This window comes from Scyliorhinus canicula, chromosome 7, assembly GCF_902713615.1.
Source record: "Scyliorhinus canicula chromosome 7, sScyCan1.1, whole genome shotgun sequence".
Lineage (NCBI taxonomy): Eukaryota > Metazoa > Chordata > Chondrichthyes > Carcharhiniformes > Scyliorhinidae > Scyliorhinus > Scyliorhinus canicula.
Genome location: NC_052152.1, coordinates 135,588,588 through 135,615,747, shown reverse-complemented (window position 1 = coordinate 135,615,747; position 27,160 = coordinate 135,588,588). Strand labels below are relative to the sequence as shown.

Below are 27,160 nucleotides of genomic sequence, written 5' to 3'. Positions count from 1 at the left end.
GCTTTAGCAGACACAGACTGGGTGCCTTAACCTAGGTTCTTTAATAATATTACTGCAACAAATATATACCGCAACTCAGGCTTTTATAACATTACTGCAACAGATTTAAAATACAATATATATAACAATGTCTTACATTCATCACAAGTGACTATCATATACTGATGGTTCATAGTTTTGGACTTCCTCACAAGTGGAAACATTCACTTAACATTGCCATTGCAGGATTCTCTTGTGATCTTAAAGATAGGTCACTCTTCAGCCATTTTTTCTTGAGAAAAGGGTCCCAGCCTTGTCTTTCTTTCTTGACAGTTGTGACTTTAGTTTACATATCATCCTTATGATTGTCTTTACACCTTCACATGCCTCTGCATCCTTTTTTATAAACTGGAGAGCAGAATTGTGAACAATACTCTGTTGGGTGACCAAAATTCTATAGAATTGTATCTCAATTTCTCTACTTTGCAGTTCTATGTCCCTTGAAATAAACTCCAGTGCTTTATTTGTTCCTTTTATGTGGTTATTAACCAGTGTCACTAGTTTTGTCATCTGTGAATCTCCGCTTCTAGACCTGTTTGCTGCTCCTCCCCATCCAAACTTGCTATCCAAGGATGTGACCTCCCTTATTCTGCCTATCAAAATGTACCGCCTCCCACTTGTCTCTATTGAAATTAATTTGAATTAAAACCCAATCTGCAAATTTATTAAGACCTTGCTGTTATTTTTTACATTCATCCTTTGTGGACGACACCAAATGTGGAGGGTAGTCAATATAAATTTTTTAACTGTACTTCAAATTCCCGAGACCAAATCATTAATGTAAGTTCTGACCAACCATGGTCCTAACAGTTCCTGTGGCTGATAATTCCCTCCAGTCTTAGTAGATATTCTTAATCCCATTCTTTGTTCTGTTTAATAGCCAACTTGCTGTCCATTCTGCTATGTCTCCTTACTTTATGTGCTCTGAACTTTTTTGTTATTAGTTTACAATGTGACACCTTGTCAAAGGCCTTTTGGAAATCTGCATATATTGCATCTGATACATTACCCTTGTCTGATATTCTGGTACTTAAATTCAAGAAGTTTAGTCAAGCATGATCTCTTTTGGAATCTGCGCTGACTACTTTATGTTTACAGTTTCTAGATTATCTTCCCTACCACTGATTTGAAGTGAATTTGGTCTGTAGCTCCTTGGACTTGTTCTGTCTCCTCTTTTAAAAATAGGAATGTTTAGGGACTGTAACCCTTCCAAGTGTCTGCTTCAAACACTGACAAGATATTAAAAGTGTCACTTGGGAACTTCTTGGTGGGAAATAGTATGCAACAAGAATTTATTTGTTTTTGGTTTCTACCAGATGTTATAGTAATTATGAGTGAGGATGTACAGCTCCGCCAATGGCCAAGCAAACAATTGCACCATCCCATAAGACACCAGAGCAGAATTAAGTTATTCGACCCATTGAGTCTGCTCCGCCATTCAATCATGGCTGATATGTTTCTCGTCCCCGTTCTCCTGCTTTCTCTCCATAACCCCTGATCCCCTTATTAATCAAGAACTTATCTATCTCTGTCTCAAAGACACTCAGTGATATGGCCTCCACAGCCTTCTGTGGCAATGAGTTCTACAGGTTCACCACTCACTGACTGAAGAAATTTCTCCACTTCTCCATTTTAAAGGACTTCCCCTTCAGTTTGAGGCTGTGTCATTGGGTTTTAGTTTATCCTACTAGTGGAAACATCCCCTCCATGTTCACTCTATCTAGGCCTCTCGGTATTCTGTAAGTTTCAATGAGATGCCCCTCATCCTTCTAAACTCCATTGGGAACATGACCCCGAGTCCTCAACTGTTCCTCATACGACAAGTTTTTCATTCCAGGATCATTCTTGTGAACCTCCTCTGGACTCTCTCCAAAGCCAGCACATCCTTTCTTAGATATGGGGCCCAAAGCTGCTCACAAGTATTCCAAATGGGGTCTGACCAGAGCCGTATACAGCCTCAGCAGTACATCCCTGCTCTTGTATCTAGCCTCTGGACATGAATGCTAACATTGCATTTGGCAGCCTAATTGCCAACTGAACCTGCATGTTAATCTTAAGAGAGTCTCAGGACTCCTAAGTCCCTTTGTACTTCTGATTTCCGAAAGCCTTTTCCCATTTAGAAAATAGTCTAATCCTCTATTCTTGCTACCAAAGTGCATAACTTCAAACTTTCTTACATTGTATTCCATCTGCCACTTCTTTGCCGACTCTCCGAGCCCATCCAAGTCGTTCTGTAGCCTCTCTGCTTTGTCAACACCAACACAACATGTCTCTCTACATATCTTTGTATCATCTGCAAACTTCATAACAATGCCCTCAGTTCCTCCTCCTAATCATCAGTCCCATGTGTTACTGAGTCTAAAGATGAGTGTTCCAAGTTTAGTCCCTGGTTAAAACTCATTTAACTAGGTTTGCTGCAGTTCTCCCAATCTGGCAAAAGTAGTATAACAACCGTGATACTTAATTCTTTGGGTATCTGGTGTGTCTTGTTAACATGTGCGCATGTAAGGAATTTGGAGGAGGCTATGATTCAACTCCACTGTAATCCCCCATGCTCACACGTCCTACCCCTTCTGGTTGTGCAGGTTCACTCAAAGAATGATCATTAAAGTGAGGCACTGGAGACTTTCTGCATCTTTCAAACGATACCCCTGCAAGAGTCGGGCTTTGGGATAGAACAGAGCTGGTTGTTGGTGCATTTTGTGATCAAATTTGTGGTATCTCATTTCCAAATCCTGCTGTGTGCTCAAGCAATAACTACACTTTCAATGCTGCTAACTTTAACTAGTGTGTAGTTTCTTTGCTCTGACTTCATTGTCTTGCTTTTAATAACTACCTTTCTTTTCTTCCTGCTTTCATAATTTGGACCATAGAGTGAGAAGGTAAGGCTGTAATCAATGAGCAGGTTTCAGCCTATACTCCTTTATTACCATTACTGCGGAAAAGCTTTGATCTGTTGTATTCCAGAATGAGTGATGCATAGTGATGTTAACTTGGGTTCATTATTAGGGTTACCATTAGAAATCTCCGAGATACCAAGATGTATCTGCCTGTATAAGTACACTGATAATTGCCAAGAAATTGATCCAAGCCAGAGCTTTATTTACCAAGTTCTGTATAAATAACTTTAAGAAAGGTTCAGCGCACTGTGTACTGCTGAGTGTATTTTGTCAGTTAAAGCCATTATTTCATTAAGGAGCTGCTTACAACAGAACATGCTGAAACCTAGATATGGTGGCATGTGCACTGATTTGGGCAAGGTAGCCATGTATTGAACTATTATGTTGAGTAGACTTGTATGGCAGTCCAGAGGAGTGTGAGAAACCATCATTTTGGCTTATCATGTCTCTGAATACAAAATGAGAAGATCCAACGAAGGATAAGCTAGAGAAATTTATTCAGTTATTTCATAAATTCAACCAGAGGCTTAATGCACAAGCTTGAATTGACAAGCTCTGTCTTTTTTTGTTGAAAGTCAGGACAATACTGCAATTTTGTCCTTGTATAGCTGAGATTTGTTTCATCAGTGGGGTTTCTTGGATACTTGAAAGTGAAAAAAATTGTAGGGTTATGGGAAAAGAGCAGAGGAGTGAGACTAATTGATAGCTTTCTCAAAGAGCTAGCACAGGCATGTTGGACTGAATGGCCTTCTGTGTTATACCTTGTAATTTCTACTTTAAATTTAAAGTGCCCAATTCTATTTTTTCCTATTAAGGGGTATTTTTGCGTGGCCAATCCATCTACTCTGCACATCTTTGGGTTGTCGGAGTGAGACCCACGCAGACATGGGCGGCACGATGGCACAGTGGTCAGCACTGCTGCCTCAGCACCAAGGACCCGGGTTCAATTCCTACCTTGGATCACTCTGTGGTGGTTGGACATTCTCCTCGTGTCTGCATGGGCTTCCTCTGGGTACTCTGGTTTCCTCCCACATTCCAAAGATGTGCAGGTTGGGTGGATTGACCGTGCTAAATTGCCCCTTCGTATTCAAAAGGTTAGATGGGGTTATTGGGTTCCAGAGATGGGGTGGGTCGTGGACCTAACTAGGGTGTTTAGCATGAAAGCTAAATGTTGTACTTCATCCCTTGCTGACGTACTAGGTAGAGGCGATGTTGGGTATGGCTTAAGTTGTACAGGTTACAAATCTCCAGTCTAATACTGGATTGTGCATCAGTGGTTGTTCTGTCTGGCAGCACAAAGGGACTGTAAGTACCCTCCGCGCCCTCTGGTTGAAGGAGAATTTAAATCGGCCAGGCTCCCATCCTGATATCTAGTGACTCGTGCTTTGCCAGTGAGAAATATTTTCAGAAAGTGGATCATGGCCCTTCGATCCTGATGCCTCCAAACTCTGTAGATGTTTGAGCCCAGAACTTACGATCCTGGATGGGGACAAAGCCCAGATGTACCCCAGAAGATGTGCTGGGGGAATTCTGTGCAAGTCTCCATGCAAGCACTGCAGAATAATTGCCTAGGAAGTTTAAACTTCTGACAGGCAGTTGCCCTGCCTGGAATTCACCTGGCACTCTGATTTTAAAATCTAAGCTTTGGACGGTTGTGACTCCTAAGAAGAATAGATACCCAGGGAAAGTTAAAAGAATTTAAAAAAAATTCTAGTTCCTGGGTAACAATACCACTGACGCCACCCACCCCTTGTCCCACTGACTATTTCTTGCCCTCCACACCCCGGCTGTGCAGCTCCACCCATGGCTTCTCGAAGTGGTGGAACCTTTAAACTTCTCCCTGCTTTACAGCAGCTAGTGCTGTAAAAAAGGCTTCTCTTCCCCCAGTGCTGCAACCCTATACTGAAGTTTCCGAGGAGCTGGTGTGCTGCACATTTCAGCAGGCCCAAGTCAAAGTCGGGCAAGAAATGTGCAGCTCCTGACTAAGATAAGTTTTTTTTTAAAAAGAGAAGAATGGTGATACAACTGTGACTGCCTCTGCACAGAAGGTCTGGCCCTCTATGGCCTCCTTTGTTTATGAAAAATAGTCAATTTGTCAAGATGATTGAGGTCAATTGGCACCCATGGAACTGTATCCCAGAAAAAGTTGGTGTATTTTAAAAATTATTTTTAAAAATAAATTTAAAGTATCCAATTAAGAGGCAATTTAGCATGCCCAATTCACCTACCCTGCACATCTTTGGGTTATGGAGGTTTGACCCATGCAGACACGGGAAGAATGTGCAAAAAGTTGGTGTCTTGAAGAAATGCTGTAGGGCAAACAAAATTATCACTTTGATCGTTTGGAAGGTGCTCCCTGATCTACTTTTTTGCCCTACAACCCAGGTAAATTAATTAATCTTAGCTGGGATATTGTGTTAGGGACCCAGCCATAATGTCTGCTCCCAATTGCTGTCTAGTGACCCCGCCAGAAAAATGGGTGTTGGATGGGATCAGGTTCAAGGGCCAGTTTAGCTGTAAAGCTCCCCAATTGAAAATCCTCCTGTTCTTCCAATGTGTCTCCCGCTGCAAGTATAATCATTATTTTAATCTGAAGGTAGTACCTCATATTTTACTGGCATTGAATTCCATCTGCTTTTTACTTATTTCACCACATTTCTGTATCTCCTTGCAGCTAATCTTGGTCACAGAAGCATTTACAATGCTTCCTATTTGCTTAATGTCTGCAAATGTGGGCACTATTCCCTTTAGCCTTGTGATTCAATAATTGGCATGCACAATAAGTAGAAGTGGTCGCAGAATAGAATTCTGTGGTACACAACTACTCATTTTGTAATTCTGAGAAACTACCTTTGACTCCCATCTCTGCTTCCTCCCTTCTAAGAAGTTTTACATTAGATTTGTTACTTTCACCTGACATAGCAAGATTATTGAAATGAGGTGATCAATGTAACTAATAACACTTTTTTTGCCAAATATTTATCAATGACATGCATGTTCTGTAATATCTGTTCTCTTCAATCTTAGGTCGTTCCACAGCTAGTCAAATCCCTGAAGAATCTGATTATGTCTGGTTACTCCCCAGAACATGACGTGTCTGGAATTAGTGACCCTTTCCTTCAGGTAACTGACTAAATCTCCACTGAAGAAATATCCTTCTGAAATTTGTTGGGTTTATTTTGTTTCGTCCTTTCTGAAAGCACTCCATATTCCCAGTGTCCTGTATGTGGGAATAACAATATATCTAGATGAACTGTCTTTACCTCCTTGCTTTAGTTGTTTATACAAATAGGCAATATTAGCAATTATTTTCCCTCTATTTTCTGTCCTGAATATATTAATTCCTTACTCAGGTATAACTATTTTGCAGTAGATTAAACATCCCGTGATTACTGCTGGTGGCAACAGTGTTGTGCGACAAACTGTAACTATACAATAGAATGTTTTCATTACACGCTTAGTTTGTAAGTTACCTTTTAAAAAGGGAATCTTCCTCAAAGATGGAAAAGGGGTCTCTGTTAATAAATGGCTTTCTGAACTTCTGATTTTCATTGGTTAAGTCTCACTGGAAGATTTTCACAGACTCTTGCATTTGACTAGTCATGAATATTGATACCTGAATTTCTGTTTCTCTATCCCTATCTCTTCCCTATCTTTTCCCTATCTCTGTCCTTGTTCCATTTTTTAAAAATCTCTGTATTCTCTTTCTCTTCTATATCTCGAGCTTTACCTCTCATTTTTCTTGCGTTCTGTCTCCTTCTGTTCTTCTCTCGCTTGCTCAGTCATATGCCACCACCTACTTCTTGCTCCCTGTTTCATTTTACTCACTAGACTTTCATTTTTGCATTGAAACATGGGGACCAGACTGCCAGCAGAGGGTAGTTGAGTAGGGGCCAGTCCCTCATCCTGCCCCACACTTTGCCAGGAACTTTCTGCAATGTATTGTGAAACATCGTGACATATTTCTCCTGCCACTAAATATACTGAAAACGTTTTCTTCAAGTTGAATTTTTGCATGCAAAGTTAACTCGTGTACAATTGCTTTTATATACCACAGCCAGTAGCTGTCTACATGACGCTTATTAAACCAGATATGTAGACTTTCAATATGATGCTTATCGTTGTTTGCCATTACGTGGTCAGAAAACTAGATTTTAATTCTGATCATATTGTTTGCTCTGATGTAATTCAGAATAATTTAAATTTATAAATTTGTTTGTCCTCCACACCCTAGTTTTGTGATAACCCCTTTAATTCCACCTGAATGAAACAACTGTCTGAACAGTTGTGCACTGTTCTTCTGTTTTAGTTTCTCTCAGTTCCCACAAGTTGACGTATGTTGTATTTTTTTTCTACTTCACAGGTCCAGATTTTAAGATTATTGAGAATGTTGGGGAAAAGTGATGATGAAGCCAGTGAACAAATGAATGATATTCTCGCTCAGGTGAGCAATGTAATGGATAGATCCAGAATACTGTATGTCTGCCAATCGGGTGATTTGCTAATTAGCTGGCTCCACGTCTGCTGTCCAGTTAAGGACAGTAGGCAGTTCCTTAGCTTCAGGCCCAATCAGTGGGCTCCTCGCTTTTATGTCTTTGGCTAAGGTCAAGTGTCTGATCGAGCCCAAGATCAGGTGCAATGCCTTGTCAGCTTGAATCTTGTATGTCTCTCTTGTGGGGACCATGAATTGGATTCAATTTGAATTAGGTTTTGGAGCCAGCAAGGAGATGGATTAAGAGCTTGCCCAGCCTACAATGCGCATTGGCTTTGTAACTTTAAGAAAGAAATAATAACGTTTTACAAAGGCATGTCCATCTTGTGAAGTCCTCCTGAAGACATTTATTTCAATTTTGTTGAAATAAACTATGGCCACAGTTGTCATGCCCTCATTGGATGGGAAACTCCTCCACGTGATGGCCTGCAGCTCCAGTGGGTTGCTGGGGATGGTTGTTAATATAGGAGGTCTCACAGGATCCCAGCAAGCCACCCCTGCCATCTGCTGAACTTTAGCCTCAGTCAGGAGTCCAAAATAAAAACATGATATATGAAATGCACCAATTAGATTACAGCTTCTACAGTTGAAACTTCAGAATTCAAAGATGGAAAAACCACTTCATAGAACTGAAAAGAGTCCTCCCTATTTATTTCCTTTGTTTCCTTTTCTTTTATTATTTTATTATTTTGGTCTGTTGACCCATAATCAAAATGTGCCTTTAAGCAGAAGACTCCAGATTGAAACAGCCTGCTTATCAGGACAGTTGTGTTCCCAGGTTTTGTTTTTGGAGAGAAGAGACCAGACTCTTCTGCATAGGAGTGGATCTTGGGAACCAAGTTTGGAGAGAGTTGGATCGATTGGTTAACTGGAAACCGGTGGGTTGACCAGGGACACTGTTCTGCTTGGCAGCGGTCAGTGATTGGTTTCTGCATTATAATAATAATTGCTTATTGTCACAAGTAGGCTTCAATGAAGTTACTGTGAAAGAGAACTGGGCATGTGTGTTTGGATCTTGGAAGTGAAAAGACTGCTCTATTGTTCTGAAAGCAGTGAGTCCTGTTACATCCTTTGCTGATAATATGAAATGATACGGAGTCTGCAGAGAAGGTAGACAACCTTGCCAGAGAAAACATCTACATTGGAACAGGAGTAAGCCATCGAGCCCTTCGAGCCTGCCCTGCCATTCAATGACATCATCACTGATCTGTGGCCTAACTCCATATATCTACCGTTGGCCCATTTCCCTTAGGTTTTTGTTAAACAAAGATACTACCTCAGATTTAAAATTAACAATTGATCTAGCTTCAGCTGCTGTTTGTGGGAGAGAGTTCCAAACCTCTGCCCCCCTTTGAATGAGCACAGTAAGAAGTCTTAGAACACCAGTTTTAAGTCCAGAGGTTTGTTTCAAACACTAGCTTTCGGAGCACTGCTCCTTCCTCAGGTGCTCCGAAAGCTAGTGTTTGAAACAAACCTGATGGACTTTAACACAGTGTTGTAAGACTTCTTACTATGCTCACCCCAGTCGGCATCTCCACATCATGACCCGTTGAATGAAGAAGTGCTTCCTGACATCTCTCCTGAATGGTCTGGCCCTAATTTTTAGACGATACCCCTAGTTTTAGGATCCCCAACCAGTATGTCTTTCCCTGTTAATATCTTAAATACTTTGGGCCACTGTCTGTGCGGAGTCCATATATTCTCCCCTGTCTGCGTAGGTTTCCTCTGGGCACTCCAATTTCCTCCCACAAGATATGCTTATCATGTGAATTGGACATTCTGCATTCTCCCTCACGTGTACCCGGACAGGTGCTGGAGTGTGGCGACTAGGCAATTTTTGCAGTAACTTCATTGTAATGTTAATGTAAGCCTAATTTTGACACTAATAAAGATTTAAAAATTAAACCTTCTAAATTCTGAGGAAAACTGGCTTAATTTGTGTAATCTCTCAGCTTAACTTCTAGAGTCCAGGTATAATTGTTGTGAACCCATGTTGCACTCCCTCCAAGGCTAGCATTCACTAGAGAGAGAGGGACCTTGTTGCTCATGAGAACAGTGTGAACCAGGTTAATAGACTCGGGTTGATATTAAGGAGGAGGATGTGCTGGAAATTTCAAAGCATCAGGATAGATAAGTCCCCTGTGCCTAATGGGATATACCCAAGGTTACTACGGGAAGCGAGGGAGGAGATTGCTGTGCCGTTGGCGATGATCTTTGTGTCCTCACTCTCCATTGGAGTGGTACCAGATGATCGGAGAGAGGCGAATGTTGTTCCCCTGTTCAAGAAACGGAATAGGGAAATCCTGGGGAATTACACACCCATTAGTCTTGCGTCTGTGGTGAGCAAAATATCGGAAAGGATTCTGAGAGATAGGATTTATGATTATTTCGAAAAATGTAGTTTGATTAAAGATAGTGAGCATGGCTTTGTGAGGGGCAGGTCATGCCTCACAAGCCTCATTGAATTATTTGAGGATGTGATGAGACACATTGATGAAGGTGTGGTGTATATGGATTTCAGTAAGGCATTTGATGAGGTTTCCCATGGTAGGCTCATTCAGAAAGTTAGGGGGCATGGGATACAGGGAAATTTGGCTGTCTGGATACAGAATTGGCTGGCCGAAAGAAGACAGCGAGTGATAGTGGATGGAAAGTATTCCGTCTGGAGGTCAGTGACCAGTGGTGTCCTGCAGGGATCTGTTCTGGGACCTCTGCTCTTTGTGGTTTTTATAAATGACTTGGATGAGGAAGTGGAAGGGTGGGTTAGTACGTTTGCCGATGACGCGAACGTTGGTGGAGTTGTAGATAGTGTTGAGGGCTGTTGCAGGTTACAACAGGAAATTGACGGGATGCAGAGCTGTGCTGAGAATTGGCAGATGGAGATCAACCTAGATAAATGTGAAGTGATTCATTTTGGAAGGTCGAATTTGAATGCTGAATACAGGGTTAAAGGCAGGATTCTTGGAAGTGTGGAGGAACAGAGGGATCTTGGGGTCCACGAATATAGATCCCTCAAAGTTGCCACCCAAGTTGACAGGGTTGTTAAGAAGGCGTATGGTGTGTTGGCTTTCATTAACAGGGGGATTGAGTTTAAGAGCCGCGAGGTTTTGCTGCAGCTTTATAAAACTCTAATTAGACCACACTTGGAATATTGTGTCCAGTTCTGGTCGCCTCATTAGAGGAAGGAAATGGAAGCTTTGGAGAGGGCACAGAGGAGATTTACCAGGATGCTGCCTTGACTGGAGGTCATGCCTTATGAAGAAAGGCAGCATCCTGCTACATGCCTTATGAAGAAAGGTTATGGAGCTAGGGCTTTTCTCACTGGAGCGAAGAAGGAAGAGACGTGACTTCATCGAGGTGTACAAGGTGATGAGAGGCATGGATAGAGTGGATAGCCAGAGACTTTCCCCCAGGACGGAAATGGCTGTCATGAGGGGACATAATTTTAAGGTGATTGGAGGAAGGTATAGGGGAGATGTCAGAGGTAGGTTCTTTACAGAGTGATGGGTGTGTGGAATGCACTGCCAGCTGAGGTTGTGGAGTCAGAGTAATTAGGGACATTTAAGCGACTCTTAAGACAGGCACATGGACAGCAGTAAATTGAAGGGGGTGTAGGTTAGGTTGATCTTAGATTAGGATAAACGGTCGGAACAACATCGTGGGCCGAAGGGCCTGTACTGTGCTGTACATCCGGCGTGTTCCAGGCACCCACTAACCTCTGTGTAAAAAAAATAAAAATAAAAAATAAAATAAAAAACTTGCCTCGTACATCTACTCTAAACCTTGCCCCTCGCACCGTAAACCTATGCCCTCTAGTAATTGACCCCTCTATTGTGGAAAGAAGTCTCTGACTATCCACTCTGTCTTTACCCCTCATACTTTCAGGTCGCCGCCTCAACCCCCTTGGTTCCAGTGAGAACAAACCAAGTTTATTCAACCTCTCATAGCTAATGCCCTCCATGCCAGGCAACATCCTGATAAATCTCTTCTACACCCCCTCTAAAGCCTCCACATCCTTTTGGTAGTGTGGCGACGAGAATTGAACATTATACTCCAAGTGTGGCCTAACTAAGGTTCTATACAGCTGCAACATGACTTGCCAATTTTTATACTCAATGCCCCGGCCAATGAAGGCAAGTATGCCGTATGCCTTCTTGACTACCTTCTCCACCTGTGTTGCCCCTTTCAGTGACCTGTGGACCTGGACACCTCGATCTTTTTAAAAAAAAAACAAATTTAGAGTACCCAATTATTTTTTCCAATTAAGGGGCAATTTAGCGTGGCCAATCCACCTATCCTGCACATCTTTTGGGTTGTGGGGGTGAAACCCACGCAGACACGGGGAGAATGTGCAAACTCCTCACAGACAGTGACCCAGAGCCAGGATCCGAACCCGGGTCCTCAGCGGCGTAGGCAGCAATGCTAACCACTGTGCCACCGTGCTGCCCGCACCTCGATCTTTTTGACTATCAGTACTCTTGAGCAGGCATTGTCAAACTGAGGGGTGCAACCCACGTGCGGGAGGGTCGCGGAGCCGTCAGTTCGTGGCGCTCCCAATCACGCACATCCACGCGCAGCAGCCGCAGCAGCTGGTTTTTAATAATGCTGGCTGCGAGCAGCCTTCAAAATGGCCGGGAACAGATAAAAAATTTGGCTGCCCTGCGCATGTGTGCCCAACCATTGGTGCACATGCCCAAACTATGCGCACCGATGATCGGGCACGCATTAGCAGTGCGGCCGCATTTTCTGTATATGGTTGCAGCCTTATTTCTTTTCAAGTTCGGGGGACCAAAGGGATCCAAAACCATTTCCTCCATTTTTGTCAGCAGCAAATAAGGTAAGAGAAAGTAGTGGGTCGCGCAGGTCGGCTGGCATGGGCCGCGACAGTCGGCTGCTGTGTGCCGCAACGGTTGGCCGGTTGGTAAAAATGGGTCCCCAGAAAAAAAGTTTGAAAAACACTGATCTTGAGGATTCTACCATTCACTGAATATTCCGTACCTGTATTTGACCTCGGGTTTGTCCGGATTAAACTCCATCTGCCATCTCTCCGCCCAAGTCTCCAAACGATCTAAATCCTGCTGTATCCTCTGACAGTCCTCATCGCTATCTGCAATTCCACCAACCTTTGTGTCGTCCGCAAAGTTACTAATCAAACCAGTTACATTTTCCTCCAAATTATTTATATATACTACGGACAGCAATGGTCCCAACACTGAACCCTGCGGAACACCACTCGTCACAGCGCTCCAATGTGACTTCCTCAAATTAGTGAGACACTACCTCCCTTTCACAAAACCCCGCTGCCTCTTGCTAATATGTCCACTTGCTTCCAAATGGGAGTAGATTCTGTCTTGAAGAATTCTCTCCAGTAATTATCCTACCACTGACGTAAGGCTCACTGGCCTGTAGTTCCCTGGATTATCCTTGCTACCCTTCTTAAACAAAGGAACAACATTGGCTATTCTCCAGTCCTCCGGGACATCACCTGAAGACATTGAGGATCCAAAGATTCCTGTCATGGCCTCAGCAATTTCCTCTCTTGTCTCCTTCAGTATTCTGAGGTAGATCCCATCAGGCTCTGGGGACTTAGCCACCTTAATATTTTTCAAGACGCTCAACACTTCGTCTTTTTGGATCTCAATGTGACCCAGGCTATCTACACACCCTTCTCCAGACTCAACATCCACCAATTCCTTCTCTTTGGTGAATACTGATGCAAAGTATTCATTTAGTACCTCACCCATTTCCTCTGGCTCCACACATAGATTCCCTCCCCTGTCCTTCAGTGGGCTAACCCTTTCCCTGGCTACCCTCTTGCTTTTTATGTACGTGTAAAAAGCCTTGGGATTTTCCTTAACCGTATTGCCAATGACTTTTCATGACCCCTTTTAACCCTCTGACTCCTTGCTTAAGTTCCTTCCTACTTATGTTCCCACAGGCTTGGTCTGTTCCCAGCCTTCTAGCTCTGACAAATAACTCCTTTCTTTTTGACGAGGCCTACAATATCTCTCATTATACAAGGTTCCTGAAATTTGCCATATTTATCCTTCTTCCTCACAGGAACATGCCGGTCCTGAATTCCTTTCAACTGGCATTTGAAAGCCTCCCACATGTCAGATGTTGATTTACCCTCAAACATCCGCTCCAAATCTAGGTTCTTCAGTTCCCACCTAATATTGTTATAATAAGCCTTCCCCCAATTTAGCATATTCACCCGCGGGCTACTCTTATCCTTGTCCACAGCACATTAAAACTTACTGAATTGTAGTCACTGTACCTGAAATGCTCCCCTACTGAAACTTCTACCACCTGGCTTGGCTCATTCCCCAGTACAGCCCCTTCCCTGGTTGGACTATCTACATGTTGTTTTAAAAAGCCCTCCTGGGTGCTCCTTACAAACTCTGCCCCATCCAAGCCCCTAACACTAAGTGAGTCCCAGTCAATATTGGGGAAGTTAAAGTCTCCCATCACAACAACCCTGTTGCTTTTACTGCTTTCCAAATCAGTCTACCTATCTGTTCCTCTATCTCCTGCTGGTTCCTTCTGCAATACAGCTGTGATATTCTCCCGAACCAGGAGCGCAACTCCTCCGCCTCTTTTACACCCCCCCTCTATCCCACCTGAAACATCTAAATCCTGGAACATTTAGCTGCCAATCCTGTCCTTCCCTCAACCAGGCCTCTGTAATGGCAACAACATCATAGTTCCAAGTACTAATCCAAGCCCTATCCCATTTATCTATCCCATTTGTCCAAATCTATGCTGTTTGTTGCATTTTTGTAAGCCCTTTCTTTGTTTTATGCTGTCCTTAACCTCTAGTTGTCCATAGCTGATTTTGTTTCTGTGAATTGGAGCTTTTTCCACTCGGGTATATACTCGCTCTGTACCTCGTTAAATGATTCTTTACCTCCACTGTTCTTCAGTCATTTGACCCATTAATTATTATTTAAACGATAAAATATCAAAACATGCTGCTGTGCAGAGAGACCTGGTGTGCCAGTGCATGAGTCGCAAAAAGTTGGTTTACAGGTGCAACAGGTGATTAAGAAGGCAAATGGAATTTTGTCCTTCATTGCTAGAGGGATGGAGTTTATGACTAGGGAGGTTATGCTGCAATTGTATAAGGTGTTAGTGAGGCCACACCTGGAGTATTGTGTTCAGTTTTGGTCTCCTTACCTGAGAAAGGACATACTGGCGCTGGAAGGTGTGCAGAGGATATTCACAAGGTTAATCCCAGAGCTGAAGGGGTTGGATTAGGAGGAGAGGTTGAGGAGACAGGGACTGTACTCGTTGGAATTTAGAAGGATGCGGGAGGATCTTGTACAAACATAAAATTATGAAGGGAATAGATGGGATAGATGCGGGCAGGTTGTTTCCACTAGCGAGTGAAAGCAGAACTAGGAGGCACAGCCTCAAAATAAGGGGAAGTAGATTTAGGACTGACCTTAGGAGGAACTTCTTCACCCAAAGGATTGTGAATCTATGCAATTCCTTGCCCAGTGAAGCAGTAGAGGCTCCTTCATTGAATGTTTTGAAGAGAAAGATAGTTTTTTGAAGAATAAAGGGATTAAAGGTTATGGTGTTCGGGCCGGAAAATGGAGCTGAGTCCACAAAAGATCAGCCATGATCTCATTGAATGGCGGAGCAAGCTCGAGGGGCCAGAGGCCAGAGGTCTACTCGTTCTTATGCTTCCTAGTTCTTATGTTCTTATGTTCATTAATAGAACTTCCCAGTTTGCCATGTACAGTCTGTCTCATCTCGTTAAAGTCAGGCGTACCCAAGTCTAAAATTTTAGTAGCTGATTCGTACATTTCACATTGAAATGCTACATTGAATTCTATCATGTGCGATAAACTATTTGATAAATGTTCACACAGACTAATAATTAAATTTGGCTCATTACTCCTAACTAAATCTAATATTGCCTATCACCTTGTTACATCTAGAACATATTACTGTCGGAAACTAACCCGGACTCATTCTGAAATTCACTACCTTTCTGACAGATGCTTGTCTGCGTCTCCCAATCTGTGTAAGTTAAAATCCCCATTAATACTACTCTGCCTTTGTTACACACTTGCCTCATTTCTGCATGTATACAATCTAACATGTCAGAACTTCACCACCCATTACAGTTTTAGATCCTTTTCTGTCCCTCAGTTCCACCCATATGGTCGCCACTGGATGCTTTCCCCTCATTGTATCCTCCCTCACCATTGAGTTGATAGCATTTCTAAACAGTAATTCCGCCCCCTCTGCCATCTTCCCTGTCCCTCCTGTAAACTTTATAACCAGGTATATTTAAGTCCCAACCATCCTGCAGCCGATGCTCCATAATAGCTACTACATCATACTTCTTCCTTTTTTTTAAAATATAATTTTTATTGGAATTTTTTACAGAAAATATAAAACATAACGACAAACAATGAAATGCAACAAAATAACCCATAATAACTGTAACACCCCCGACCATATGTATCCCAGCCCCCCACCCCCCAACCCCAATGAACAACAAAATAACTTAAAAATAAATTAAAATTAAATAAACAAACATGGTCATTGTCCCTTCCCCCCCCTCCCTCCCGGGTTGCTGCTGCTACTGTCCCTGTACCCTATCGTTGAGCCAGAAAGTCGAGAAAAGGTTGCCACCGCCTAAAGAACCCTTGTACCGACCCTCTCAGGGCGAATTTGACCTTCTCGAGCTTAATGAAACCCGCCATGTCATTGATCCAGGTCTCCACGCTTGGGGGCCTCGCATCCTTCCATTGTAGCAAGATCCTACGCCGGGCTACTAGGGACGCAAAGGCCAGCACACCGGCCTCTTTCGCCTCCTGCACTCCCGGCTCCACCCCAACCCCAAAAATCGCGAGTCCCCATCCTGGCTTGACCCTGGATCCCACCACCCTCGACACCGTCCTCGCCACCCCCTTCCAGAACTCCTCCAGTGCCGGGCATGCCCAGAACATATGGGCATGGTTCGCTGGACTCCCCGAGCACCTGACACACCTGTCTTCACCCCCAAAGAACCTACTCATCCTCGTCCCAGTCATGTGGGCCCGGTGCAGCACCTTGAATTGGATGAGGCTAAGCCGCGCACACGAGGAGGAAGAATTAACCCTCTCCAGAGCATCAGCCCATGTCCCGTCTTCGATCTGTTCCCCCAGTTCCCCCTCCCACTTAGCTTTCAGCTCCTCTACTGATGCCTCCTCCGCCTCCTGCATAACCTTGTAGATATCAGATATCTTCCCCTCTCCGACCCAGACCCCCGAAAGCATCCTGTCGCTCACCCCCCTCGCAGGAAGCGAAGGGAATCCCTCCACCTGCCGCCTAGCAAATGCCTTTACCTGCAGATACCTGGACATGTTCCCCGGGGGGAGCCCAAATTTCTCCTCCAACTCCCCCAGGCTCGCAAACCTCCCATCAATAAACCGGTCCCTCAGCTGTCTGATGCCCGCTCTGTGCCAACTCTGAAATCCCCCATCAATGTTCCCCGGGACGAACCTATGGTTCCCCCTTAACGGAGCCTCCATCGAGTCCCCCACTTCTCCCCTATGTCGCCTCCACTGCCCCCAAATCTTGAGGGTAGCCGCCACCACCGGACTCGTGGTATACCTCGTAGGAGGGAGCGGCCACGGCGCCGTTACCAGGGCCCCCAGGCTTGTATCTCCACAGGACGCCCTCTCCATCCGTTTCCATGCTGCCCCCTTCCCCTCCATTATCCACTTGCGCACCATCGACACATTGGCCGCCCAATAATACCCCGAGAGATTGGGTAACGCCAGCCCCCCCCCCAACTCTACCCCGCTCCAAGAAGACCCTCTTCACCCTCGGGGTCCCATGCGGCCAAACAAAGCTCATGATGCTGCTAGTCACCCTTCTAAAAAAGGCCCTAGGGATAAAGATGGGCAAACACTGAAAAAGGAACAAGAACCTCGGGAGAACCGTCATTTGACGGACTGCACTCTACCCGCCAACGATAGCGGTACCATGTCCCACCTTTTAAATTCCTCCTCCATCTGCTCCACCAGCCTGGTAAAATTAAGCTTATGGAGAGTCCCCCAACTCCTGGCCACCTGCACCCCCAGGTATCTGAAACTCTTCACTGTCCTCTTAAATGGGAGTCTCCCAATTCCCTCCTCCTGATCACCCGGGTGTACTACAAATACCTCACTCTTGCCTAAATTTAACGTATAGCCCGAGAAGCCCCCAAATTCCGCTAACAGCTCCATCACCCCCGGCATTCCCCCTTCTGGATCCGCCACATACAACAGCAGGTCGTCCGCATACAGTGATACACGATGTTCCTCCCCACCCCGCACCAGACCCCTCCATCTCCCTGACTCCCTCAACGCCATAGCCAAAGGTTCAGTCGCCAGTGCAAAGAGCAAGGGGGACAGGGGGCACCCCTGCCTGGTCCCACGGTAGAGCCTAAAGTACTCCGATCTCCTTCCATTGGTAACTACACTTGCCATCGGAGCCGCGTAGAGCAGCCTCACCCATTTGATGAATCCCTCCCCGAATCCAAACCGCTCCAGCACCTCCCACAGGTACCCCCACTCAACTCTATCAAACGCTTTCTCCGCATCCAGCGCCACCACTATCTCCGCCTCCCCCTCCACTGCCGGCATCATAATAACATTTAGCAGTCTCCGCACATTCGTGTTGAGCTGCCGTCCCTTGACAAATCCGTCTGATCCCTGGCACACAGTCCTCTATCCTGGTGGCCAGGATCTTCGCCAGCAACTTAGCGTCAACATTGAGGAGCGAGATAGGCCTGTATGATCCACACTGCAAGGGGTCCTTATCCCGCTTTAGGATCAGAGAGATCAGTGCCCGCGACATCGTCGGGGGCAAAGCCCCCCCCTCCCATGCCTCATTGAAGGCTCGCACCAACACGGGGCCCACCAGATCCGCATACTTTTTATAAAACTCCACCGGGAACCCATCCGGCCCCGGCGCCTTACCTGACTACATTTGTCTAATCCCCCTGACTAGCTCCTCCAACTCTATCGGCGCCCCCAGCCCCTCTACCAGCTCCTCTTGAACCCTTGGGAAACATAGCCTGTTCATGAAGCTCTCCATCCCCCCTCTCCCCATCGGAGGTTCTGACCGGTACAGTTCCTCGTAGAAGTCCCTAAAGACCCCATTTACTTCTGTCCCCTTCTGCACTACATTCCCACCCCTATCCGTCACTCTACCAATTTCCCTAGCCGCATCTCGCCTGCGGAGCTGATGCGCCAACATCCTGCTCGCCTTCTCCCCATACTCGTATACCGCGCCCTGCGACCTCCTCCACTGTGCCTGCGCCTTTCTGGTTGTCAACAAGTCAAATTTGGCCTGCAAACTACGCCGTTCCACCAGCAACCCCTCCTCCGGTGCCTCCGCGTATCTCCTGTCCACATCCAGGAGCTCCCTCACCAGTCTCTCCCTCTCCTTCCTCTCCCTCCTTTCCCTATGGGCCCGGATGGAGATCAGCTCCCCCCGGATCACTGCTTTCAGAGCCTCCCAGACCATCCCCACCCGGACCTCCCCCGTGTCGTTGATATCCAGATACCCCTCAATACTTCCCCGGACCCTCCTACACACCTCCTCATCAGCCAGCATCCCCACATCCAGGCGCCAGAGCGGGCGCTGGTCCCGCGCCTCCCCCATCTCCAGATCAACCCAGTGCGGAGCATGGTCTGAAATCGCTATGGCCGAATACTCTGCATCCTGCACCTTCGGGATCAATCCCCTGCTCAGGACGAAAAAATCTATTCGGGAATAAACCCTATGGACATGGGAGAAAAAGGAATACTCCCGCGCTCTCGGCCTCCCAAACCTCCAGGGATCCACCCCTCCCATCTGGTTCATAAACCCCCTCAGCACTTTGGCCGCATACTTCTTCCTTCTAAGCTTAGGATTATCAAAGCGAAAGCTGAACTTCAGAAAGGCACTAACTAGAAATCATCCCAGTGTATCGAAGATCCTTATCTCTTATCCTTTATTTATGAGTATTTTCTTTCCCTTTCCACCACTCTTTGGCTTCTGTGTTGTTTGTGTGTGTGTGTGTGTGTGTGTGTGTGTGTGTGTGTGTGTGTGTGTGTGTGTGTGTGTGTGTGTGTGTGTGTGTGTGTGTGTGTGTATATATAATATTTATATATATATCATACATACATACATACATACATACATACATACATACATACATACATACATACATAACATACATAATATATATATATTATATAGAGAGAGAGTGGTAGTTAGAAAAGGGGGGTTGGGAAAGGGGCCATTAGATAGTCAGTTATATTTTCTGTCCATTTATTATAATACTGTACATACTAAAAAGTTACTTGTGTAAAGTTACAGACCAGGTGACTGTAGTTTAGTGGGCTCAACCAAGGACCTTAAACAAAATCTCATTTCACCTGTGTTGCAACTCTGGGTCAAATAGGGCTGGAATTGACTGTGCGCAACCCAGGGTGTCGTGATGGTAGGTAAGAGCAACAAGGTGGAAGTCAAGTCATTAACTATCAAAACTGTTTGATACAGTTTTTAAATAAGCGCAAAAGAACAAAGTTGTGGAAATAGGTCAGTTAGCCATGGGAATGATGCTCATAAGACTGCAAATAAGGTGCTGCAAACAGCTGGAAAAATAAAAAATTAAGGGAAGCAAGAAATTCCTGGAAATATTGCAGCTCTCAGTAATAGAGAGACCAATGCCCTGGATGTAGCTGTTTCCTGCCAATGTAAACTGTCCTAACCATTTATACCCTGAACTCTAACCTACCTCCTTTCTATCCCACCCCTGTGCTTCTGGATCTGCCAAGGGTCGAGGGTTGTTTTGCTAACTGCAGTTAGTGGGCTCATCAGACTGTAATGTAGGCTTTTAAAAATCTGTGAAGATAATAGTGTATTAAAAAGAATACGAGTCACCTCAGTCAAAAGAATGCATCAAAAGCACAACAGGTTGAAAGCAGACATGGTCCTCCACGTTAATGGTGATATTGAAGAAAAGTTAATTTCCTTTCATGAAGAAATGCCAATTAATGAGGGAAATAAAGCATGCTGGAAATACATAGGTGAATTAATGTTGAAAGGGAAAGATGGGTTAATGCTTCAGGTGTGTCCTTTCATTAAAAGACTTCATACTTATATAATCCCGACTTCCATTGATGATCATGGTGTGAGTGGTCGCACATTTGGCAACTGCCACTCGAGGTTTTTTTTTTTTTGGACCTTTTCCCCATTTGTAGGGTAGATTTTTGTGGGGAAAAGGTGCAAGGGTGACTGGGAAAAAGCTTGACTCCACTGGTGGGGCTGGTGGGTGGATCCACGGACCAGAACTTGGTCGAGAAGAAGGGAGAAGTTGGAGCAAGAGAATCTTCATGGGCCACAGGCCAAGATGACGGAGGGTAAAGGATCTGCCTTTCCTGCTGAGTGGTTGACTGAGCAACTGATGGACTTCTTAAATGAGAAGTTTAGCCAACAGAGGAGGGAGGTCCAGGAGGACATAGCCAAGCTGGTGGAACCGTTAAAGTGGGAATTGACTGGGTGAGGCAGAGGTTGGGGTCCCAGGGCCAAGCTATTCGGAAAGTGGAGGAGGTGATGGGGGAAGCACGAGGAGAAGCTCGCCTCGGTGGCTGAAGTGGGTCTGATGCGAGAGAACAGAAGCGGTTAAAGGAGAAGGTGGATGACCTAGAGAATTGCTCCCGGAGACAGAATCTAAGAATCGGGGGATGCCTGAATGCATCGAAAGAGCAGACACTGGCATGTATGTAGCCAGGATGCTGGAGAAGTTGATGGGGGAAGGGGTCTTTGACCGGATTCTGGAGGTCAACCGAGCCAACAGGGCGCTGATGAGGAAGCTGCTAGCGAATGAGCCGCCGAGGGCGATGGTGGTGCTTCCCTGGATAAGGAGAACATATTGAGATGGGTGAGGCAGATGAGGATATACACCTGGAAGCGGAGTGAGCTTTGAGTGTACCAGGACCTGGGAGCAGACCTGATGAAGAGGAGAGCAGGTTTAATCAGGTGGAGGCTGCCCTCTTTAAAAGGGGGGTGAAGTTTGGGATGTTGTACCTGGCCCGCTTCTGGGTGACTTTTAATCGGCGAGAACATTATTTTGGAAGACCAGACAAAGCCATGGAGGTTTTAAGAGACAATGGACTGGCAGGAGAATGTGGACATTGAACTGTGGAGGTGTATGGAGATGGATGCTTTTTCTGTCCATTATTTTCTTGGATCTTTTTTCTCATTTGTTGGTTGTTGGAGAACTTTTCTCCTACGTGATGTTTTGTTGCGGATGCCCACTCTCCCCGTTGCTCTTTGCCTTGATGAAAGAGCCACTGGCAATGATGTTTCGAGCGTCAAGGGGTTGGAAAGGGATAGTGTGAAGGTGGGGGGTTGGAGCACAGGGTCTCTCTATACACGGACGATCTGTTGCTTTAGAAATCGGACTCATTGGAAAGTATTGGAGGTCCATGGACATTTTCATTGAATTCACCTGGTTCCCTGAATATACGTTAAACAGGGGAAGAGTGAGGTCTTTCCGATCCAGGTAAGGGGGCAGGAGAGGAGGTTGGGCGAGGTAGTGGGGGCGAGCTTCAGGTATCTGGCATCCAGGTGACGTGGTGATGGGAGCAGCTACATAATTGAATCTGACGCGATTGGTGAAGCATATGAAGGGGGATTTAAGAGGTGGGATGTGCTCCCATTGCTGCTGGTGGGGTGGGTGCAGTCCATGAAGATGACGGTACTCCTATGTTTCTATTCGTGCTCCAGAACTTTGATTTTTATTCCAATGGCTGCCTTTAGGAAAATTAATGCATTCATCTCGAGTTGTGGGGGTGGGAAAAGTCCCACAGATGATGACGGTGCTGCTGGAGCAGGGACGTGCAGGGTGTGGCCTGGCCTGGCCAAATTTGATGAACTACTACTGGGCAGAAGATATAGCCATGGTCAGGAAGTAGGTAGTGGGGGCCTGAATGTTATAATGCCCTCGAACGGACGGAATGTGGAGGTGGCGGCCACTATGGACACGGAGAAGGCCTTTGATCGGGTAGAATGGGAATATTTGTGGGAGGTTCTGGGGGATTCAGGCAGGGGTTTATAGCTTGGGTCCTGTTGTTGTATTGGACGCTGGCAGAGGGTGTAAGGACGAACTGGGTGATTTTGGGGTACTTTAGATTGCACCGTGGAACGAGGCAGGCATGCCCACTCTTCCCGTTGCTCTTTGGGAGCAGATGGAGGCGGCTTCTTGTAAGGACATTAATTTAGGGATGTTATTGATGGCGCCTCTGCTGTTGTTGCCAGCCAAATAGTCTACATGTCTTGTAGTGGTGGCGGCCCTGAGGGTGTGGGGAAAGTAGCAGCAGCACCTGAGGCTGGAAGATGCCATGGTTTGGGCTTAGATTTGCGAGAATTATAGGTTTGTTCCGGAGTTGCCTGACGCAGGGTTCTGGAGGTGGCGGCGGGCGGGGATTGAGCAGCTTGAAGACTGATTTAAAAAGTACTTTCCCATAGAATTCCTACAGTGCAGAAGGAGGCCATTCAATCCATCGAGTCGACACCATCTCTCTGAAAGAGTACTGTACCGTGGCTCACTCCCCGCCTGATTTCTGTAACCCCTCCGAACCTGCATATCTTTGAACTGTGGGCGAAAACTAGAGCACCCGGAGGAAACCTACACCGACATGGGGAGAATGTGTAGATTCAACACCATCAATCCTAGTGGTAACTGGTTGAACGAACAAGGCAGGGACATTAGGAGCATTCATAATCAATTCTACCCATTGGGATGCAACCAGAGACATCCTAAATTTTATTGCACACTGCACTTCTGATCTCCGAGCTGCAATAAAATTGCCTTAGTGTTCTAATGCCAGTCATATTTGATCATGTTCTTTAATGACGTCACAGCATTAATTCATGTGAATTCAACACACTTGTGGCTAATAATCACCTAGATTATTTTTTTAAAAAATGTTTTTATTCTCCATTTTACACCCCAGCCACAGACAGTAAACGGTAACAAATACAAAATCAATCCCCTTAACAATAACAACGATCCCATCCTCCCACCACCCCAAACAACGGCCCACCTGTCAATATATGCATCCAATAAAACAAACCCTCCCACGGTGGAAACAAAAAACAAAGGAGAAAAAGAAAAAAGGAGTCCAGGACCGCCCATGGTCACCATAGAGTCCACTAACCACCCCCCACCACCACACTCAACGGCGTCCAACCTCTGAAAGAGTACCATACATGATACCCAAGAGTTGTAAACACCCCCCTCACCCCTCTTCCAACTCCTCCCGTCCACTGCCTCTTGTAAAACTCCTCCCCCCAACCTCAGTTCCTTCCTCCCAACTTTCCACCCCGGTTAGACCACTCGGACCCTGTTCTGCCAGGCTCCAATGGCCGCAGCCCCTCCCCCCACCTCACTCCCGTTCACTGGCCGGCTTAAACCGGCCAGCATGGAGGCCCCCGCCCGGATCCCTTTCCCCTTGCCCGGTCCTAGGAAAGCCCAGAAATCCCCTTTTTAGCACACCAACCCCGCTATACACCTACACCTCAAAGAGCCCTCACTTCGAGTGAAAGTCCCATCACTTCCCTTGTCCAAATATATACAACATTGGCTTCTTTAGCCCATACACCCGCACGCAGTGAAACAAAAAAGAAGAAAATACAGTCATGAGGTTACATCGGCACATGGACATTTCTCAATTTCTCAGTTCTGCCACAGTCCTTCTGCCTTCGCAAACTCATCTTCTCCTTCCGCCGTTCCAAAATAAAAGTCCTTGAGCTTGTAAGTCACCCTCAGCTTCGCTGGATATACAATGCTGCACTGCACCTTGCTAATGTACAGTTCCCTCTTCACCCGGTTGAAAGCAGCCCGCCTCCTCGCCAGCTCCACCGTAAAGTCCTGGTATACATGTATACCAGCTCCAGCCCACTGCACCACCCGCTTCTGCTTGGCCCAGGACAGGACCTTCTCCTTCACACTGTACCTATGGAAGCACAGAGTCACTACCCTTGGCGGCTCACTCGCCTTTGGTACAGGCCTCCACGACCAATGAGCCCGATCCAGTTCATATCGGGAGGGATCCTCCCCCTCCCCCAATAGTTTCGCCAGCCTAGCGGCAAAATACTCAGTCGGCGTCGGCCCTTCAATTCCTTCGGGCAGCCCCACAATCCTCAAATTCTGTCGCCTGGATCTGTTTTCCAGGTCTTCCATTTTCCTTCGCTGATTCTTGTTAATCTCCATCACCTTCTGCATCTCCTTCCCCATCGAGGTAAGTTGATCACCGTGCTGCAATAACGTCTCCTCCACTTCCTTCAGCGCCTCACCTTGCGCCCGCACCTCCCCCACTGCACCCGCCACCGCAGTCGTCCCCGGGGAAATCACCTCCTCCACCAGCACACTCAAAACCTTCCTCATCGCCTCCAAGTGTTTTGTAAACTGCCTTTCGAATTCTGCAGCCATCACCTTGGTTATCTCTTCAGCCGTAGGCAATGCGGCCTCCCCTGGTGCTCTAGCCTCCTTTTTCCTTGGTGACTCCGTGGTGACCTCTCCATTCCCCGACGGACCCTCAGCTGTCTTTTTAACGGCCGTCTTCTTGCTGATCCTGGATATTCTCTTCTGCTGTGCCTCCTGTGTGGCTTCTACGTGCCGTCTGCCTGCTTTTTATGCATCCGCGGAGCCTGGGAGCGGGCTTAAAGCCCCGAAAATGCCGTTCCCGACCGGGAGCCCTCCGTTGCGCGGCTGCCTCCCGCCTGCCGTCACCGGGAGTGTCAATCACCTAGATTATTGAGTAACATTTTTATTATAAAATTGTAGGTAGCTGATTAAAAGGGTGTGGTATCATTTTGGTAGTTTCACAGTCTGGCACCATGCAGATCTCACTCCATGTTGATGCTGAGACCACGGTTATGGCAGATTCTCGAATTCACTAAATTACTGGAGCCCTAAAGTGCCCGTAGTTCACAATTTGTCTTCCGAACTTAAATACGGAAATATCTGCTGGTTCTTCAGATCAATCTTCTGCGTAGATTGCCATATAATCAAGATCAATAAATCATGGACCAGAATATCCCAGTTTTTAACCCTAATCTGTCAAGATCTTGCCCTTGGTAGCGCTTGAAGTGCAACAATTATCCCCCCCATCCCTGAACTAAGGAAGGGAAAAATCAGTAATTAGTTCTTACTACAGTACACTTGCACCTGCACAAAAATGTACTTATGAACATTGAGTGACGACAGGATCAGGCTTGGCTGTGATTCTCCCATGACCAAATAGCCTGTCAGCACTCCCAATGATGGTACAGAGATGAAGAATGGACATTAAACTCTACTGGAGGCCCAACTTTTCAGAGAGGAGGAAGGTAGGGGGGAAATGACTAGTCCACAGACATCCCTTGTTTTATTTATTGCTGTGAATGTTTGTCAGTTTTTTTTGGTGGGAGGGGTGGAGAAAATCAGTGTTAATTTACTGAGGGGGAGGGTGTCTTGGCTATTTGAAATGAAGGCACTGAAACCTGTTTGATCCGTATTCAACTGTGTGATTGTTATATTTTTTTTAAAATAATTTTTATTGAGAAATTTTGATTTTATACAACAATAACGCACCTTAGTAAAATACCGAAAATAACAATAATATTAACAATCATATACATTCGCCCCATCCCCATGAACAACCCAGCATTTTAACAACAACGCAAAATCGCGAGTCCCCACCCTGGCTTGACCCTGGATCCAACCACCCTCGACACCGTCCCCGCCACCCCCTTCCAGAATTCTTCCAGTGCTGGGCATGCCCAGAACATATGGGCGTGGTTCGCAGGACTCCCCGAATATCTGGTGCACCTGTCCTCACCCCCTAAGAACCTACTCATCCTAGTCCCGGACATGTGGGCCCGGTGCAGCACCTTAAATTGGATGAGACTAAGCCTCGCACATGAGGAGGAAGAGTTGACTCTCTCCAAGGCCTCCGCCCAAGTCCTGTCCTCTATCTGCTCCCCGAGTTCCTCCTCCCATTTAGCCTTCAGCTCCTCCACTGACGACTCCTCCACCTCCTGCATTACCTTATAGATGTCAGACACCTTCCCCTCTCCTACCCACACCCCCGAAAGCACTCTGTCCATCGTCCCCTGCGAGGGCAGCAAAGGGAATACCTCTACCTGTCGCCTAGCAAACGCCTTTACCTGCAGGTATCTGAACATGTTCCCCTGGGGAAGGCCAAATTTATCTTCCAGTTCCCCCAGGCCCGCAAACCTCCCGCCAATAAACAGGTCCCTCAATTTGCTGATGCCCGCCCTTTGCCATCCCCTGAATCCCCCATCCGTGCTCCCCGGGATGAACCGATGGTTGCCACCCAGTGGAGCCTCCATCGAGCCCCCTGTTTCCCCCCGATGCCGTCTTCACTGTCCCCAGATTCTTAGGGTCGCCGCCACCACCGGGCTCGTGGTATACCTCTTGGGGGAGAGCGGCAACGGTGCCGTTACCATGGCACCCAGGCTCGTACCTCTACATGACGCCATCTCCATTCTTTTCCACGCCGCCCCTCCCCCCTCCATCACCCATTTACGCACCATTGACACATTGGCTGCCCAATAGTACCCCAGAAGGTTGGGCAGCGCCAGCCCGCCTCTATCCCTTCCTCGCTCCAGGAACACCCTCCTCACTCTCGGAGTCCCATGTGCCCACACAAAGCTCAGAATACTGCCGGTCACTCTCCTAAAG

General features: G+C 46.2%; 1 protein-coding gene across 3 annotated transcripts in view; it reads left to right on the top strand.

Annotated features, from left to right (window-relative positions):
- LOC119969405 (AP-1 complex subunit gamma-1-like) overlaps positions 1–27,160 on the top strand; it is a 195,249-nt gene that overhangs the window by 77,547 nt on the left and 90,542 nt on the right. For 2 of the 3 annotated variants that reach the window (XM_038803020.1, XM_038803021.1), the window contains exons 7-9: positions 2,913–2,921; positions 5,967–6,062; positions 7,303–7,383. In XM_038803020.1, coding sequence (XP_038658948.1) covers positions 2,913–2,921; positions 5,967–6,062; positions 7,303–7,383 — 186 coding nt within the window. The remainder of the gene's footprint in view (positions 1–2,912; positions 2,922–5,966; positions 6,063–7,302; positions 7,384–27,160) is intronic. The other variant, XM_038803022.1, reaches the window with a different exon arrangement.